We start from the raw sequence: 18,893 nt of genomic DNA, 5'->3' as shown, positions 1-18,893 counted from the left end.
TCATTTCCATGAAGAAAGAGTAAACTGGGCTGGCATTGTGGCCTAGCAGGTAAAACCGGTGCCTATGACACCAGCATCTCATATGGGCTGGCTGCTCCATTTCCCATCCCGCTCCCTGCTAATGGGAAAAGCAGTGGAAGATGGCCCACGTACTTGGGCTTCTGCCACACTTGTGGGAGACCCGGAAGAAGCTCCTGGCTCCTGGCTTTGGATTGGCCCAGTGCTGGCCATTGCGACCATCTGGAGAGTGAACCAGCAGATGGAAGATATACCTGTCTTTGTCTCTCTTTCTTTCTCTGTATCTCTGGCTTTTAAATAAATAAAAAATCTTTGGGGGAAAAAAGTATATGAAATCTTGTGCTTGATAATTAGAATGATAATAAATTTTTATAATCTTAAAGGGATAAGAAAATATGAGGATATTTCAAAGAGTTCATGGAAAATGGACTTAAAAGATAAGTTTATTGTGGTGGTTTATTTTTGCTTTTTAAAGATTTACTTATTTATCTGAAGGTCAGAGTTACAGAAAGGGAGAGGTAGAGGCAGAGAAAGAGATAGATCTATCCCCTGGTTCACTCCTGAAATGGTTACAACAGCCAGGGCTACATGAGGCCAGAGCTAGGAGCTTCGTCTGGGTCTCGCACATGGCTGGCAGGGCCAAAGCCCTTGATCCATCTTCCACTGCTTTCCCAGGAGCATTGGCAGGGAGCTGGATTGAAAGTGAAGCATCTGAGACTCCAGGTGGTGGCCCTGGAAATCTTACATATGAAGGCTATTCAGAAAGTTCATTGATGGATTTAAAAATTTCCTTGCACCAAAATAAACTTACTTTTTAACTCGTTTTTCCATGAACTTTTTGAAGTGCCTTCATATATTTTAAAGAAACAAAAATAATAGGATACAAATCATGTTATTTTGTATAATAGTAAAATATATCTTTAAAATGTGTGCCACAGTACTGTCTAATATCTTTGAATCCTTATTTTAAAATGTCAGAATTATAAAGTGGAGAAGTGTTGGTTTTTTTCTTTGGCATCAGGTCACACTAATTATTATTAGTTTATATAGGATTCTCTACATAAGGTCAGATGGTTAGGCTAGTATTGTTATTTTTCTCTGCTGGTGCCACCAAAAATGTAACTGCAGATTAGCAGTTGGCCATGTCGGTGTGATAACCCAATCCCCTAATCCTTCTAGCAGCAGTCGCTATATTAAGCTGTGGCACTTAAATCGGGTGCTTAAAGAAAATTTAATTAAGCTCTGTTTGTAACGTATGTACAGTACTATGGAAAACCAAAGAAGCATAATGTGACACCTTGGAGCTTACAGCTAACAATAGCAGGAAGTCTTTGCCATTTGTACTGGGGTGAGGTGCAGGAAGTTAGCAGACACTACAGGAGAGAGCCTCTCGCAGAACAGAGAGTTTCAGTGGAGGAATGTGAGAACAGTGCACGTGTCCCACCCCACCCCCCGGTTCTCCTGCTGCCCAGCCCGGAAGGGGGTTTGGTTGATCTACTTGAGAGGTCAACCTCTGAGGTTACAGAGTTGGGCAATGAAACCAAGTGTGGGTCTAGGACACAAATGAAGATAATTCAGCTCATAACTTCACTCCTTGTCACTGTGAAGTCTGATGCTTTTATTGTAACACCTTTCTTCCTATCGCTGACCTCACTGCTTGGTTTTCTGCATGTACCATGTAATGAGTTGTTGTTGTTGTTTTTGAACTTGCTCTTTCTTGTGGATTAAAGAAAACGTTTAGATTATAGGTATTTGATGACCTCTACATAATTGGTGGGAATCAGAGAGCAGCGTTTGGGAGCAGAGTTTGAAATCTGAAGACACTGCTCTCCGGTTAGCTCCATTGCTTTCCTGGCCTGCGGAGCCGAGATTAGAGAGGGATAGTAGAAGCCAGGAGACAGCAGCTGAGGTTGAAGTGTAAAGTGAACTCTTCTATTTAAGACAGATACTTTTCACCCCCAAATTTATTGAGTCTTTTAAGTGTTTTTGCTCACTTAAGCATGTTTTATCATGTATATTGCATTTTAATTGAATTATGCATATTTAATATAAATGATTTTGATCTTTTTCAGAGGTTGTTGTTGCTGAAAGTGTGGTTGTTATAAAGAAATTACTGCAAATGCGACCTGCACAACATGGTGAGATTATTAAACATATGGCCAAGCTGTTGGACAGTATCACTGTGAGTATCCGTTCAGAGGTGCTTGCTGCATTCTGCCGAATTTTACTCAGTAGATTTTGTTAAATGGTCATCTGGAGATGTGAGTAGGAGACCTGAAATAATAGCCTCAAGTAATGGCTCTAAGATTTCATATTGTTACAGCAGAAACTCACACATCAGAGAGGGCAGCAGGAAAGAAAGCCTGCGGAGTGGGCGAGACCTGGGATGCGCTGTGCGCCTCTTGGGTCTTATGTGCAAGTTGTAGGGGTCGTGTGAGTGTGCTTGTGCTGTCTAAGCACGTTTGTATGTCATATGTGAATCTGTAAGTGAATATACAAGCATCTGTCCCCCAGTGCTGTCCTTGGAGAGTGCCCAGAAATCATAGTACACGTTCCAGTGAGCGCGCTTTGTGCCCGTGTCTTGTTCCTTGAGTACCGTTTCTTATAGGAATACACTCTTTGCAAGCATACAATTCCGTGATTTTGGTACGCTCATAAAGTTGTGCAGTTGTCACCACTAAGCTTGTAGAACATTTCATCTCTTAAAAACAAATCCCATTCCTGAAACCCCTCAGTGTCCACTGGCCACCCCTAATCTACTTTCTGTCTCTCTGGATTTGCCTGTTCTACACATTTTGTGCAAATGAAGTCATGTGATTTGTGACCTTTTGTTTCTGGCTTCTTTCCCTTAGCATGCTTTCAAGGTTCATGCATTTTGTAAAACATAGCACTTTATTCCTTTTTATGATGGATCTTTGTTTTTAACATTCTCCACTTAGAGGACCAGGACTCTTTAGAGAAATGGCTGATTGTAGAACGAGGACAAAGAAAGAACCAGGTGGATTTAGACCATCTTGCTGAGTCAGTACAGAAGCAGGAGAGGTGCTCAGAAGATGATCGAGGGTGTCAGAATGACACCGGAGGGGCCGGCACTGTGGCGTAGCCGGTAAAGCCGTCCTCCCATATGTGGGCTGATTTGAGTCCTGGCTGCTCCATTTCTGATCCAGCTCCCTGCTAATGCATCTGGGAAAGCAGCAGAAGATGACTCAAGTACGTGGGCCCCTGCACCCATGTGGGAGACCAAGAAAAAGTTCCGGACTCCTGGCTTTAGACCAGCCCCACTCTGGCTATTGTGGCCACTTAGGGAGTGAACCAACATATGAACGAGATCTCTCTCTCTCTAACTGCCTTTCAAATAAATACATAAATCTTTGAAGAAAAGAATATCATCTCTCAACCATCACAATGACAGTTGATTCAGAATTATTACCAAATAGAAAAAATTAGTGGGAGGGAATTTGAGAAGTAATAGGATAGTTGTACAGTCTCAAATATTTCCTTGTAAGATCCTTCTTTTTTTTTTTTTATTTTTTTTTTAAGATTTATTTATCTATTTGAAAGCCACAGCGGCCATTTGGGGGGTGAACCAACGGAAAAGGAAAACCTTTCTCTCTGTCTCTCTGTCTGTCTCTCTCTCTCATTCTCTCATTGTCTAACTCTGCCTGTCAAAAAAAAAAAAAAAAAAAAAAGAGAGAGAGAAAAGAAAAAAGAAAACAAGACCTGAGTGTACACCTGGAGAGAGCTAAGTGAGCAGGATAGAGAGTTACTACAAAGGCAATAGAGTATTAACATCCGGGGATTCTGAGTGAAGAATGTGCAAACATTGTTTTTATTCTTTTTGCAACTTTTATGTAAATCTGAAATTATGAAAAAAGTAACAATTCTACCTCTGCCTTTTATCAGCTGTGTCCTTTCATTAGAATTTCTGTACTTGACTTTCCCTCTGACACATGGTGATCATAAAAGACATAATTACAGTGGCATTAGAAGTGTTGCATTAATTAATACGCGTCATGCTGTTACCACACGGCCTGGCACACAGTAGCACTGTGCGTGTAGGACCCTGCCCCATGCTGTTCTTCCCTTTGCAACTATAAAGTTTTTGAAAGAACTTTGAGAATAGAATTTCATTTCTTTAACTCAGGCTCACTCCTCAACCTGTCACTGTGATTTTGCCTCCCCAGTGTTACCAATTCTGCTTTTTCCAAGGTATTATTATCTCCTTTTTGCTGAATGCAGTGGATAGTTCAGCATCCGTATCTCTGCTGATCTTTTGTTATCAGTGAGCTGCGTGGTCACTCCATCCCTGTGAAACTCTCTCTTCTCATGGTTCTGACTGTACACTGTCCTGGTTTTCTGTACTCTCGTCAGCCATTTATTTTTTCTCTTGTTTACCTTCTGTGATGCCAGTCTCGTGAGTGCTGGCTGAAGCTTGGACAGCTGTGTTCTGTAAGGAGTGGGGTTGTGGTTTAGGGCAGTGTGTTGTTTGCTTATTGGAGGACGGTGTAATCTGTGCTTTGCCGCGATCATGCTTATGGAGTCAGAGGTAAAGCAGCACACAGTCTAGAGCCCACCAGTCAGGACACATTGTAAAGATCCGTGGTGGCAAAATTTTGTTTTTCTTGACAGCATTTTTAAAGCTCGTGGGAGCAGTTATCCATTTATCTTAAAATTAAGAATTAAGGAGTTGCCTTGCATCCAAACTTGCACCATGTCTCTCACCACAGTGTTGCTTTGTCTGCATATTCTACTATTCAAAGCCAAGACTTAGCATAATGCCTATGTTTGTGTTAGTCAGCTTTCTGACACTATAACTGATGCTAACTTTGTAAGTAAAAGAGGTTTATTTAGCTCAGTTTTGTTTGAAGGTCCAAGGGCATGGCACCTGCCTCAGCTCCGTGTGGTGAAGACTGCGTGACAAATGGCCAGCCGTGGGTGAGGTGGCACGGGAGGCAGCATCACGTCTCTTTCAGGGAGAACGGGGTGGGGGGACCTGTTCCTTCTTTCGCTGCCCTCACAGAACCGATGAAGTTGCAGAGCTGCTTCCACTGGCACACTGCTAGGACCTGGGCCTTCCACAAGGCCCCTGGGGACCAATCCTGCACTCACGGCGGAGCCTTAGGGAGCATGTTTACAAACCACACCAAAAATGTAGTGGAAGAATAAGAGTTAAGAGATTGGATTTGAAACCCAGATGTCACATGTTCAGTCTTAGTCTCTGTCTTCTACTGCCTTTGTGACAATAAGTGAATACTTGGCTTCTTTCTCTGTGGTAGTTTCTCATCTGTAAATGGGCACCATGGTGCTGACTTGAGCTCTGTCACGAGGGTTAATGAGTCACTGCATATGCAGCCCTTAGAACAGTGCTCAGCACACGCAAGGTTGTGTTTAATGTTTTTGAAGACCAACTTTAAAATTTTACCAGCTTTTTTGTAGTCCTTTATATATTTTATTTCTTTAACATAACTCTGTAGTGTATATACAGGGAGACTATAGAATGAATAAGGCTAATGTACAAAGAAATAAACCTGGAAACACAGGGGCAAGTGCACAGCAGGTTGAGCTGCTGCTGGTGACGCTGACATCCATATTGCAGTCAGTTCCTGTCCCAGCTGCTCCCTGCTTATGCACCAGAAGGCAGTGGAAGATGTCCCGAGCCCTTAGACCCCTGCCACCCACTCGGGAGACACTGATGGAGTTCCAGGCACCTAGGTTCAGCCTGGGCCAGCCCTATCCATTGCAGCCATTTAGGGAGTGAAACAATGAAAAGAAATCTCTGTGCTGCCCTTTCATATTCTGCCTCTCAAATAAATTAATAAGTAAATATAAAAAAATAAAAGACCAAAGAACTATTAATAAGCAAATTAAAAAACAAAACAAAACAAAAAGACCAAAGAACCACAAAAAGTTTGACAGCCAAGTAAATATCTAAAGGAAGAATGTAAGGAGAGATTGTTCAAACATAATTATGGTGGATGACTTGAATATACTATTATGTTAGGCATTGCTTGTAGACAGACATAAGTAAGGACATTGTTTTAAGGTAGAGATCAAAAATGAAATAACTTGGTGTTGTCTTTAAGATATTTGAAGATAACCATGAAACAAAACATAGAAACCTAAGAGGGACCAAAGTTGTTTTTGCAAAATAAAATTTTTTTAAAGATCCATTTATTACTTATTTGGAAGGCTGAATTACAGAGAAGCAGAGAGAGAGAACGAGTGAGCAAGCAAGCGTCCATTGCTGGTTCACTTCCCAAGTAGCCCCAACTGCTGGAGCTGGGCCGATCTGAAGCCAGGAGCCAGGAGCTTCTTCCTGGTCTTGTACACGGGTGTAGGGCTCCAAGGGCTTGCACCACCTTGTACTGGTTTGTCAGGGCATAGCAGAGAACTGGATCGGAAGTGTAGCATCTGGGTCTCAGACCATTTCCCATATGGGATGCAGGCCCTGCAGTCAGCAGCTTTGCCCACTACACCGCAGCGCTGGCCCTTACAATTTTTTTTTTTTTTTTTTTTTTAAGTAGAGACTTATGAGTACATGTTAGATGTGGTCCTTTGGAAAGACAATAGAATCAAAAACCTTTACTGATTATCATAAGGCAAAGAGGACCCAGAGGTGCACAGATTTGGAATATGGTGAAAGCAGAGGTAAAATAAGTACAAGAAAACTACTTTCAATTCTGTAACATGCTTGAACTTTAAGAGAACACAAAGGAGCTGGTGTTGTGACATAATAGGTTAAGTTACCACCTGCGGTGCCAGCATCCCATACGGGTGTTGGTTCAAGTCCAGGCTTCTCAGTTCCCATCCAGCTCCATGCTAACATGCCTGGGAAAGCAGCAGACAGTGGTGCCAGTCCTTGGGCCCCTGCACCCACATGGGAAACCCAGATGGACTCCTGGCTCCTGGGTTCAGCCTGGCCCAGCCCTGGCCATTACAACCACTTGGGGAGTGAACCAGTGGGTAGAATATCTCTCTCTGTCTCTCTCTCTCTTGCTGTAACTCTGCCTTTCAAATGAATAAAATAATTTTTTTAAATAAGAAGAACATGAAGCTGATATTCAGTTATTATTACGCATTTAACATATCTGTGGAAGGTGAATTGTGTATATTGGGACAAGGAATGAAAAACCAAGATGTTTTGCTGAACGCTGAAAGTGGTCAGGGATGGGAGGTAGAAGTGATCCAGAGGAACGCGGTGAGGAATGTCCCAGATGCAGATTAGATTCCCAGAACCATTCTCCCTGTCAGAAGAGCGGTTCTGGGAGCGCAGGGCTTTATTAAGCTACTCTGCACTCGGTAACTCCTAAATGCAGGGCAGTGACCCTGAAGTGGGAGCCGGAACACAGCAGCCTCGGCAGTGGGGCCTCGCCTTCCGGACTCTGCCTGTTCCACCCTCAGACCCAGGAGTGGTGTCTTAAACCACTGACTTCAGGGAGAGCCCATCTGCCCATTGCCAGAGGACAGGAGGTCAGTATTGAATGTGTTCCACTTCAGTGCCTCAGCCAGCTTCCCAGGGCAGAATCTGGACCCATCTGCCTCTAGGAGGAGCAAGAACAGAAGTGATGGGTGGACGTCTCTGTGCTCACCCCAGTACCAGCCATAAAATGGAAGGTGAGGGGAGCAGGGAAATGTCACCAAGCCCCCATTGCTGTGTACAGGAATAGGCAAGGTCTGGCTCGTGGGGACATGGCAGGAGGCAGTGAGAGCTCTTTCCGGGTGTGGCAGACGAACAGGGGACAAGAGAATAATCCTTCATTTGATGAATGAATAAATGAGGCCCATTGAGGTGAAGTGTAGTTTCTGTCTGGATGTCCATGACCAGTCTGGGCCCACAGCAGTCGGCTTGGCTTGCTGGCTGCATTCTTCCTAGTACGCCATACTGGTGTGTCTGTACCCCGGGGTCCGGTGTGAGTTCCGGGTACACTTGGTACAGTAACTCTGGGACCCGCTGACAGTCCTGGAGGTGCATGTTCCTTAGACTGTCTGCATTCTCAGACACAAGGTCTAGCATGTGGTAAGGGCTTGGTCGACGCTACTGACGTAACTTTTTCTAAGAAAACAATTTAGTGATTGATAGAGCTGAACGTAGGAAACTAAATTCATTGTACTTTTCATTTCCTCAAGTAGATTTTTATCTGCAGTGGAGTTCCCTTACATGTTCTGATTGTTAGTATTTTATCTGTTGGAGTGTCCTTTGTGTTAGATACTGCTTTTGGTGTGAGGTAATTCTAGAATGAAATGGATACTACCTGAGTACTGCTTTAACATGATTTCACATACTGTTGATGGGCAGGTGGGGACTTGGTATTGTAAAAGAACACTGGAAGGCGTAATTCTGTAAAGACAGCCAAAGGGTGCTGCAGTAGGTGTGATGTGCTTCTCTCCCAGATACCTCACTGGGCACCTGCCAGCCTGGCAGAAGTCACAGGTAAGTTTTAATGCGTATTGAGTCTACATACAGAATATTTGATCTGATTAGCTATTGGTATGCAGTTTGTTTAGATGTCTACTGATTTTGCCTTTGAGAAATTTAAATAAAATTGATGTTTTTCCAGGATTCACTTTAGACTCTCGGACTCTGCAGTGGGCTGGTGTCGAAACACAATAGCTTGTAAATTGAATTGCTTACAAAGTGATCTGTAAAATCTTTTCTCTGTGTCTTTCTGTAACTGGTGTGGTGGGGCTAGGAATCATTATTTGTTTTCTCAGGCAGGTTAATGGGTTAAAATGGCAGTGGAAACTGCCTTCTAGTAAAAAGGTTTGAAAAGTGCACTTAACCACTTGCTCAGAGCATTTAGAATAAAGCATTAGGCAAAGTCATTTACAATCCAGTTTGTCTTTGAGAATATTGAAAAGAAGAGGTTGATAATGAAGGTATTATATCATATATGTGACTGGATGTGCGTGCGCACCTGTGCATGCGTGGTATTAGTGTGGTTTCAGTTCCGCGGTCCTGTTTATTCTGATTGAAAAGTCCGTGTAGAACAAAAAGTGACTAATTTTCTTGCTTGAAATTTTTCAGTTGCCTTAAGTCTTTGAAAGTAGTGGCTATGAATTCTACTATTAGTGATGTACAGATGAAAGTCCTTTTAACTTATTCGGGAGAGGGAGAGAGAGAGAGAGAATTTAAAAAAGCAAAAAGATTCTGAGTCCAGCCAAAAATTTGGCTGTCAGTTTCCTAAGGTTTTAGATAAAATGCATTAACAAAATTGTGGTATAAATATATTTATACTGATAAATTTCTTGTGGAGAAGTTTCGTAAGTTAAAAATGTTTACGTGGAGTGTGTATGTGAAGAGTTGGGGAGGCGTGTGGCACAGTGGGTAAGATGTAGGTGGAATGCCAGCATCTGGTCCTGGAATACCTGGGTTCAGGTCGCAGCTTGCCACTGATGTGCCCGCTGGGAGGCAGCAGATGATGGTTCAGGGACTTGGGGCCGTGCTACCCGTGGGGGAGACCCAGATTGAGTTCTGAATCTTGGCTTCGGGCTGTCTGAATCTTGGCTTCAGCCTGGTCCAGCGCTAACTGTTACAGACACTGGGGGACTGAATCAGAGATCTCACTGTCTCTTGCCTGCTTCTCTGTCTCCCCCTCTTTTTGTCTTTATGCCTTTCTAATAAATAATAATAATTTAAAAAAATTATAAAAGTGTTTACTTGGGAAGCTTTTTAACTCATCTCTAGAGAACTGTGGATGTTATTGCCTCTGTCACCACCACCACCACCTTGAGCTTCTCATTGTTTACAGTAAGATTCCTTGATTTTTAAATTTCAAAAAAGTTGTATTTTCAATGTTGAATGCATTATGAATCTTGAGACTATCTAGACGTTGTTAATCTTTATATTCATGAATATAAATAATCTCTTAAAATCTTAATTTTTTCTGGGATTGCCTTTTAATTACAAAAGAAAATTATAAGTGTATTCCTAGAAGAGTATTACTTAAAATGGGGTAATTGTGATGAAATAGAATTCCAGTTTCTAAACTAGCAATATATAATAGAATATTTAAGCAAAACAAATCTAGCATAACTGAATTCTGGAGTTGCCGTATTTTCTTACTTAGAGGTACCTTTAGGTGTGACAGCAGTTTGGGCTGCTCTGTATTGGAAAATTTAGTGTGCCACTCAACCGCTGTTCTTTAGCTCATTTTAAAATAACAGATTTGGAGTAAGGTTTTTTTTTTTATATATAGATTTTATTTATTTATTTGAAAGCTGAATTTATAGACAGTGAGAGGGAGAGACAGATCTTCCATCTGCTAGTTCACTCCCCAAATGGCTGCAATAGCCGGAGCTGAGCCGATCCGGAGCCAGGAGCCAGGAGCTTCTTCTGGGTCTCCCTCTTGGGTGCAGGGGCCCAAGGACTTGGGCCATCTTCTACTGCTCTCCCAGGCCACAGCAGAGAGCCGAATAGGAAGAGGAGCAGCTGGGACTAGAACTGGCATCATATGGGATGCCGGCGCTGCAGGCAGAGCCGACCCTGGAGTAAGGTTTCAATGCATTGTAACCTGGAACATTAGGAATAGCCAGTGTGTGGTAAGGGCATCCATTTTATCACAGTGCATGACTGGATTCGTGAGAGCACTTACACCTTTTTTATTTCATAAATACACCGATTTCTTCTCTTATACTAAATTCCTTATTGATACTGACTTTAAAATGATGCTGTAACAGTGCTTGGAAATACATACTTTCTTATTCCAAAGTCTTTTTGGTAACCCCATTCTGATTCTGGTAAGAGACCCAACCTAGAGATGTCTTAGTATTTTTATATTATTTTGTGAAATGAGTGTTTTAGAAGAATGTGTAGTGGTAAAGTGATAGACGTTTAGCTATAGACAGATCCTTATTCTCACTCTCTTCTTTAACAGTTATGCTATGCAAAGCTGTGAAACTATATAGAAAGCGTTAGGACTTTGAGAAATTCCAAAAGGACTTTATAAAAGTGTTACCTTTTCTTATGATGCTACCTCTTAATCATAGCTATCAGCTTTTTCATTTATTAAACAGAGGAAATTTTCTATGCCAGGTGAAAATGTTCACAGAAGCTAATTTACATCCCCTCTCAAATTCCTTTTGGAATAGGGGAGGGTACGAAGACGCAACAGTAATAAAACTAATTCGCTTTTTCTGAAATGCTGGTCTTAATGGTGCTGATGGAAGGTTTCCAATTTGTAGCAAAGGATTGGTTTTCAAGAAAACAAATTATGTTGAAATGTACTGTATTTTAAAAGTATAATGCTAAAGTGCAGTGTTGGACAAATGTGTCCCTATTTCTTTTGTTGACCAAATAATAGACCGGCATTCATGATTTTATAAGCAGAACTTGATGATCTTGTCAGTTTGATATACTTCTAGGGCTGTTGACACAAATACATGGAGGACAATAGCAGTTTTGATTTGGGACCATATTCTTTAATGGATGTATTATTCCTTTGTCTGCATTATCTGTGTGCTCAAGATGTGGTTTGTAGACCACCTGTTTCAGGCGTCGTCTGTGCTGCTGCCTAACTGGATTCCTGGGCCCCACCACAGAACTGCTTATCTTGGAGCTGATAGCAGAAGCTCACCTTGCAGCTAGAGTGTAGGCAATTTTTATGGGCGTTGAGGTTTGAGGCATTGGTGGCCAGTCGTTTCAGCTTTGAGCATCTTAGTGGTCTTCATTGCAACGACGCACTCCCATTGCAGCACAAAATCAGCAACAGACATGCAATACACAAGCAGTTGGGCAGATTGTGGAGTTTTCCAGCCTCTGATGAAATCTGATTCTAGACCAGTGGTTTCTGCTCTGAATCTTTACTTTGGCATTTCTGTTAGTCAGATTTTCATTATTTCAACACAGTACCTGAAGCCAGCTACACAGGAAAGAAGTTTGTTTAGTTCACAGTGTAGTAGGTGAGGACCTGAATGGCATGACGCACGCTTTGACAAGCGCCCCATGTGACTGGTGGAGCAGTGTGAGAATCCTGTGGTGAACCAGGAAGTATGATGGAAGATGGGCGGAGCCAAACTCAGGCTGTTCTAACAACCCTCACCTGAGAACTGTCTTGGGGGCACACATCTTCATTGACCTAAAGACTCCACCCCTGGATAATCCTCCTCCTACCAGTGTGGCCACCTTGGGAAAAACGCCTTAACACGTGGGCCTTGAGATCCGAACAGTAGCAGCATTCTCTTTGAAGCTGATTGCAGTGAGATTTTCTGTTTATTTTTGATAACTGAATGAATTTATAAATACATAGGGTATTCCTGCATATTCATTAAATGGATTTGTATTTTAAGTTTTTAGAGTATTTGAAACCTTTCCTATGTGAATACTAATGAGTGTCTTATTTCTAATTCTGTTGTCTGCTTCTAATGCTAGGTTCCTGTGGCTAGAGCGAGTATTCTCTGGCTGATTGGAGAGAACTGTGAGCGAGTTCCCAAAATCGCCCCTGATGTTCTGAGGAAGATGGCCAAAAGCTTCACCAGTGAGGATGACCTGGTGAAGCTGCAGATTTTAAATCTGGGAGCAAAACTGTACCTAACCAACTCAAAGCAGGTAAGAGGCTCATCGCTTTCGTTTGCCAGCCTGTCTGTCCATGCTTTTCCTTAGGTCAGGCAGCCGAGGTCTGCTCGTGCCTTAGTCTGTCCACTCGACAGTTAGCAGGTGCATGTTTGTTTGTGGTTCTGCGTTAGCTGGTAGTTGCGCGCACAGATGACGTTCTCTTCTAGTACCGGGAAGATGGATAAAAGAATGAAATAGTGTGGGGTAAGTGTTCAACATTTGTAGAAGTATTGAAATAAAATTTAACTCTAGAGGAAATATTGCAAGTCTGAAATGGAAGAAGGAGTGCGAGGTCAAAGAAAGTTTCATAAAAGGACATGCCTCCTCTAAGAACATGCAGGCTACACACACCATGGGGGTGCAGAGCCAGGACAGCAGTGTCAGTTGTAAACGACTTGGAGATTTTAGGAAACGTTAGAAGAGTCCAGGAAAGTGGGTTCTGTGATCTGACAGTGCGCCTCATCCCCTAAGAGTCACAGATGCAAACCCAGTGACCACTTAGAGTGTGATGAGCAAGTAGGGCCTTGGAGAGGTGATTACGTCACCAGGGTGGAACACTAGAGTGGAGCCCAGTCCCCTTACGAAAGCGGCTGAGAGCGGCGTGGCCCTTGCAGTCTGGAAGACACAGCGAGAAGGCCCTGTCGGTGAATGACAGAGCCGGCCCTTAGTAGACACAAAACCTGCCAGCACCGTGGAGTGTGCAGAAATAGATGGCTGTGGCTGCTGGCTTCCCCGCCTGTGGTGCTTTGTTATCACAGCCCAGATGACTGAGACGGTAGGAGGTTGAAGACTTGGAGTCAGCTGTATGCTCTGCTCGGAGGTGTGGACCTAGTCCTGCGGGCGGGAAGGCAGTCGTTCACAGCTTCTTCAGCAGTGGTGTAAGAGTGTTCCTCTTTTGTGTCCCCTGACCTTTGAGTGGCTGCTGGTAACTGCTTCTGTGATGACAGGGAGCTCCCATCTTTCTCCCTGTATCTGTGCTGCTGTTCTCCATGGCTGGAGAACTTACCTGTTCATCAAGGGTGGAAAACGATTCTTGATAATTTGCATGCAGGCTATGCTGCATGCCTTGTCTCTGTTCCTCCCCCCCTTCTCATCCTCTCTCCCCTCTTAGACATGTCTGCCCGCCTGCCTTCTAACTCTGCCCAGCGCCTGCGTTCATTTCCTTGTGGTCCTGAGTGAATCCTCAAATTCATTTTCGTATTCTTTGGAATTGTCTTCATCCCTGGTTGTGATATGAGTGACATTATTACAGCTTTGCTGATTGATACACAAGATTTATGTCAGATAATTAGAAATATTGGAGCACAGTTCCGTGATTTAGATTTTATCTTCACACTTTAAGCGATCTGATTGTTTCTAAGTGTCTTGTAGATGTCTCATGCAGTGAGAATCTTTTTAAAGCCCGAGTAAAGGAAAGGAGGTCTCTGTGGTTGAGTTTCACGTTTGTTGATAAAACAGGGAATGTTACCTGAAACTCCCCAACTTCTGTCGGGTATCATGACGGTCAATTTAAGATTTAGAATATAAGGATTTTCTGTCTGGGATGGCTGCTCTACATATATATGACTTATGGATTATTACAAAATGAAATAATCGGAACAAAACTAAAGGTTTGGTCTTTGATCCTAGTGGAATATACTATTCTCTTTAGAAATTATGGAGTATATTCCTTTTTTTTTTTTTTTTTTATCCAGTGAATTTAAAGGCAGCATAGTTGCTCTCAGATTGTTTTTCTTGACTTCATGCAGGGGTGGACATTAGGTATGGTGGGTGAAGCCACCACCTGCAAATCCTGCACCCCGTGTCATTGCACCAGTTGGAGTCCCAGTGTTCTGCCAGCACCCTCCTAATGAACCTGGGAAATCAGCGGAAGATAACCCAAGTACTGGGACCCTGCCACCCACATTCAGAGATGCAGATGGAGTCCAGGCTCCTGGCTATGGCCTGGCTCAGCCCGGATCACTGTGGCCAGCTGGGGAGTGAACCAGCGGATAAAATAGCTCTTGCTGTCTCTGATTCTCTCTCTCCCTTTCAAATAAATAAAAGAAATCTTTCGGAGAAGATGCTACCTGGGACACCTGCGTTTCATATCCGAGTGCCTGACTTCAGGTCCTGGCTCTGCTTGTGATCCAGCTTCCTGCCAGTGCACGTCTGGGAAGCAGCGTGCACAGCAGCTGAACTACCGCACATGTGCGGGAGACCCACTTGAGTTCCCAGTTCTGGCTGCGGTCTGACCCAGCCCTGGGTGTTAAGGACATTTGGGGAATGAACCAGAAAAATGGGAGATATTTATCTGTCTGCTATCGTTCTCTCTTTCTGGCTTTGAAATGCATACATGAACAAGATTTTTAATGGTTAAAATAATTTCATTTTTATTTAACCACAGTGAAAAAGAAGACCAGGAAATTGATTGATTTTCATGGAAAAAAATCCACAGAACTCAACCTTGAGATAACTCAGCTGTTGGAATTTGTAGGCAAGCATTTTGAAATAATTATTAAAAATATAGTTAATGATATAAATGAAAACATACCCACAATGAATGAAAAGATAAGAAAGTATAGCAATAAAAACTACAAATGAAAATCAAGTGGAAGCTCTAGAACTAAATAATTACAGTATCTGGAAAATCAACATCTTGATTATTTTGATTATTATATATTTAATATTTAAATTTTTTAATTTTTTGGTCTACAGTTATAAAGCTGCTTTGTGTAATTTTTCGTATAGCTTTTAAACTGTAACATTATGTTTAAGCTACTTTAGGTGGACTTATTTCTTAAGTTGAAGTTTTTTTTAGCTCTGAACTCTCTCAGATGGAAGCCTGCATGTGAAAGCAGTTTTTAACGGTGTGCAGTATCCACCGCAGAGCTGTCTGATGCCAGCAGCAGGGACACAGGGCAGAGCGCAGCCTCCCAACTCTGTGACTTCAACCCTGGTGTGGTGCTTAGCGGCTCCATGATCTTGGAAAAATTAAATAACTTGTCCAGAACTAGCTTCCTCATCTGTACGTGGGTTTGATAATGGAATCAGTTTTGCTGTGATGTAGCTTACTTGTTCCTAAAGATCATCGTGCTGTACTAACCGTACAACAAAACCAGGGGGATCATTAGAAAATGCAGCTAGAGTCACAGCACTGAAAACTGCAGTGTGACTTTGTTTTTTAAGCAGAACCCTGTCGTGGACTCAGAAGGCTTCCATGGGTGATTACTGATGCCATAAAAGAGTGTTAATTGTTAAATCAACAACAGGAGTCACTGTGCACTTGCTCCCCATGCAGGACCTCTGTCTTTAATGAGTCGTATTATGAGAATCAACTATAAAACGTGTTCTCAAACAGCGCTTTATACTGTGTGTGTGTGTGCAAATTGTTGAAATCTTTACTTAGTATAGAGTTGGTCTTCTGTATATAAAGTTAATTAAGAATAAATCTGAATGAAGACTGGGATAGGAGAGGGAGTAAGAGGTGCGATGGGAGTGGGATGGGAGGGTGGATGGGGGGGAAGAACCACTGTGTTCCTAAAGCTATGCCTATGAAATTTGTGTTCACTGAATAAAAGCTCACTTAAAAATAATAAAAAGAAGGCTGACAAAAGCAGGAGCATGGTTTCACAAAACAAGGTCAGTGGTAAGGACGTAAATACTACCATGTGTGCCGCTCTTGGTCTTCAAGAAGACCTGAGATCTTGTATAGACGGGAGGTGTTGGGAAGGCTGTACTGGCACCCGCAAGTTAAACAGTAGAAGAGTCCAAATCTGGAATCTGATGGAAAGTTGCACCCCTGTGAAGGGGAGTGGCCCCAGCGCATCCCTGTTAACGGTGAAGGGAGGTGCTTGAGGTGGGCACGTGTGTGTGTTCCTTCACAGCTTGGTGCAGCTGGCTGCATTTTTCTGCCTTCATTTAGTGTTTTTGGCAGAACAAATCACACACAAAATTCATGCCATGCCCAAATCATTCCCTAGTACGTCAGCTGAGTTGGAACAAATGCGTATTTCAAAACAAGCATTCGAGCAGAACTGACTGTACGTACCTCCCAAGGTTACTGTGAGGGTAAGTGAGACAGTGCTTGTGAAAAGCTTAGATTTCCTGGCATCAAGTAGTTCACATCAGTTACCCTGCTTATTTTGTAACTGGGTTTACCCTGTTAACCAACTGCTACATTTTTCCTAGGGGATATGATTATTTTCAGTAAAGAACTAGTTCCTGAAACATTGTGTTGTCCTTGGGAACAACACTCATTTGGGTTTATCCTGCTGAGAGAAGGATGATAAAATTCTACTTGCAAATTTGGGGGACGGGGCAGGAGAATTGCATTAAAAGAAACATCCAGGGTAGAAAACTCTGTTAGAGTACTCTCACAGGGGAATAATTCCGCTGTTATGTAGGCAAGAGTGTTGAAAGACGTTGAAACTTACTTCTTAATTTATGTCTTTGTAGGGATTTAACATAATCTACTCAAGTTGGAAACAGAAAGCTAAGATTTGATTAAGCTGATTAATAGCAATTAAAACCTTCTTGAATAAAGGATGCATTGGTTTTTAAAGTTTCTCTAATAGTGTGTCATCATTTAAATGTAGGGTTTTTTTCTTGGATTGTGTTTTTATTGTTAGATCTGAAACATTGCAGACTGTAGCTTCAATGCATGTATGTGTATCTACGCTTGGTAATAAGTTCATGTTAACCATATGCCATATTTATTAATGATTTAAAAGAGACTGTTGGGAGGTAGAACTGCTGTGCAGCATGGCAGGGTGTCAGGTTGACCTGAAGGAGGAGCGACCTGGCCTAGGTAAAGAAGCAGACTCAGCGGAAGGGCTTCAGCCTGGGGAAACCAGGGGCCGCTTCGTCGGGGCCGAAGGCAGTGGCAGAGGCCCCGACGTGCGATTACTCCCGGTTTTTGTTGTCAACAGTGATAGAATTGATTAGTCATAAACAGTGTGTGGTTCTACAAAAACAGGGTCTTGTAACAAGGAAGTTTAAACACAGAAAAACTAGGAATAATAAGTTTTAGTGTTCATAAGAAATCGGAAGTTACACACGATTACTTAAAAACTAGGAACTACAGTAACAGTCACAGTTCTGGGAATCCCAAGGAAACCCTTTATCGCCCCCCAAACGCTGGCCAGGGCAGAGTGCTTCAGTTGCTGTTTCCTGAGCCCACCGCATTTCGTCACAGGCCTCTGCTCGTCACGCTCCCTGAGTGGTCGCCTTTGCAGCCCGTCCCAGCATACTCCCAGTGGAGTTCAGGCCCTGCCGTGGTCTCTGATCTTCCCCATTGGAACCATTTCTGTGTTGTTGGCGTGTTTCTTCCAGTCACAACTTCTGTATTTTTATTATGAGTTTTGAGTTTTCGTGTAAGTAGGTATCCTGCTTAGATATACTTTTGCAGCTTATTTTTTTACTTAATGCTTTTGAAACAGTGATATGGTTGTTATAGTGCATTTATTTTAGTTGTGTTCTGTGAGACAGTTAAGTTTCTGTTTTTCTGCCATTGAAAAAGGAAGTTGCTTCATTGAGTACTGATTAATTCTTATTATTTATACATTTTATCAATCATACTGACGTTTTGGAGTTCCCTCTTGAAATTAAAGGTAAATCTCCTTGGCCTGTGATTCAGGTCTTTGGAGAATCTCTTTACTGCCCCCAACATAATTTAGCAAGAGGATGCTCAGGCATTGTCCAGCAACATCTCTACCCCTTTTTTGGATACATTTTCTTGGTTTTGAAAACCTCAAGTAAATATAACATAGAGAGGAAGTCCTTACAAAACTTCACAGGCTGACAGAGAATACTGGTAAATTGAGACACTGATTAAATTCACTTAAAAAAATCCTGTTTAGTCCTGAAATTTAGGGATTGGTTAGATGAGCACTTGTGTCGCTTAGTTTTGCCTCTGCTGTAGGTTAAGAGTTCTGTGATGCCTGCCTGCATTTCCCAAACACATTTGTAAGTATCCTTCCTTTTTTTTTTTTTTTTAAGATTTATTTATTTATTTGAAAGAATTATGGGGTGGGAGTATGCAGGAGAAGACAGAGATCTTCCACCCACTGGTTCATTCCCCTGATGGCCGCAAAGGCCGAGGCTGGGATGCCAGGAGCTTCTTTGAGTTCTCCCCCGTGGATCGCAGGGGCCCACGCACGTGGGCCGTCTTTCTGTGCTCTTCCCAGGCACGTCAGGGAGGTGGACTGAAAGCAGAGCAGAGCAGCCAGAACTGGAAGCAGCGCCCATATGGGATGCTTGCATTGCATGTGGCAGCTTTTACCTGCTACTCCACAACGCCAGCTCCCAGTGTCCTTCCTTCTAAAAACAATGACTTCAAGGCAGC

The 18,893-nt window shown here is 42.6% G+C and overlaps 1 protein-coding gene across 8 annotated transcripts in view; it reads left to right on the top strand.

The window, feature by feature from the left end:
- AP3B1 (adaptor related protein complex 3 subunit beta 1) overlaps positions 1-18,893 on the top strand; it is a 269,538-nt gene that overhangs the window by 130,718 nt on the left and 119,927 nt on the right. For all 8 annotated transcript variants that reach the window (XR_011381834.1, XM_051837573.2, XM_070056312.1 and 5 more), the window contains 2 exons: positions 2,091-2,200; positions 12,386-12,562. Coding sequence is in view for 7 of the 8 variants with exons in the window: in XM_051837573.2 (XP_051693533.2) it covers positions 2,091-2,200; positions 12,386-12,562 (287 nt within the window). In the remaining variant the exon portion in view is untranslated. The remainder of the gene's footprint in view (positions 1-2,090; positions 2,201-12,385; positions 12,563-18,893) is intronic.

This window comes from Oryctolagus cuniculus, chromosome 14, assembly GCF_964237555.1.
Source record: "Oryctolagus cuniculus chromosome 14, mOryCun1.1, whole genome shotgun sequence".
Classification (NCBI taxonomy): domain Eukaryota; kingdom Metazoa; phylum Chordata; class Mammalia; order Lagomorpha; family Leporidae; genus Oryctolagus; species Oryctolagus cuniculus.
This window is presented reverse-complemented; position numbering and strand designations above follow the sequence as displayed.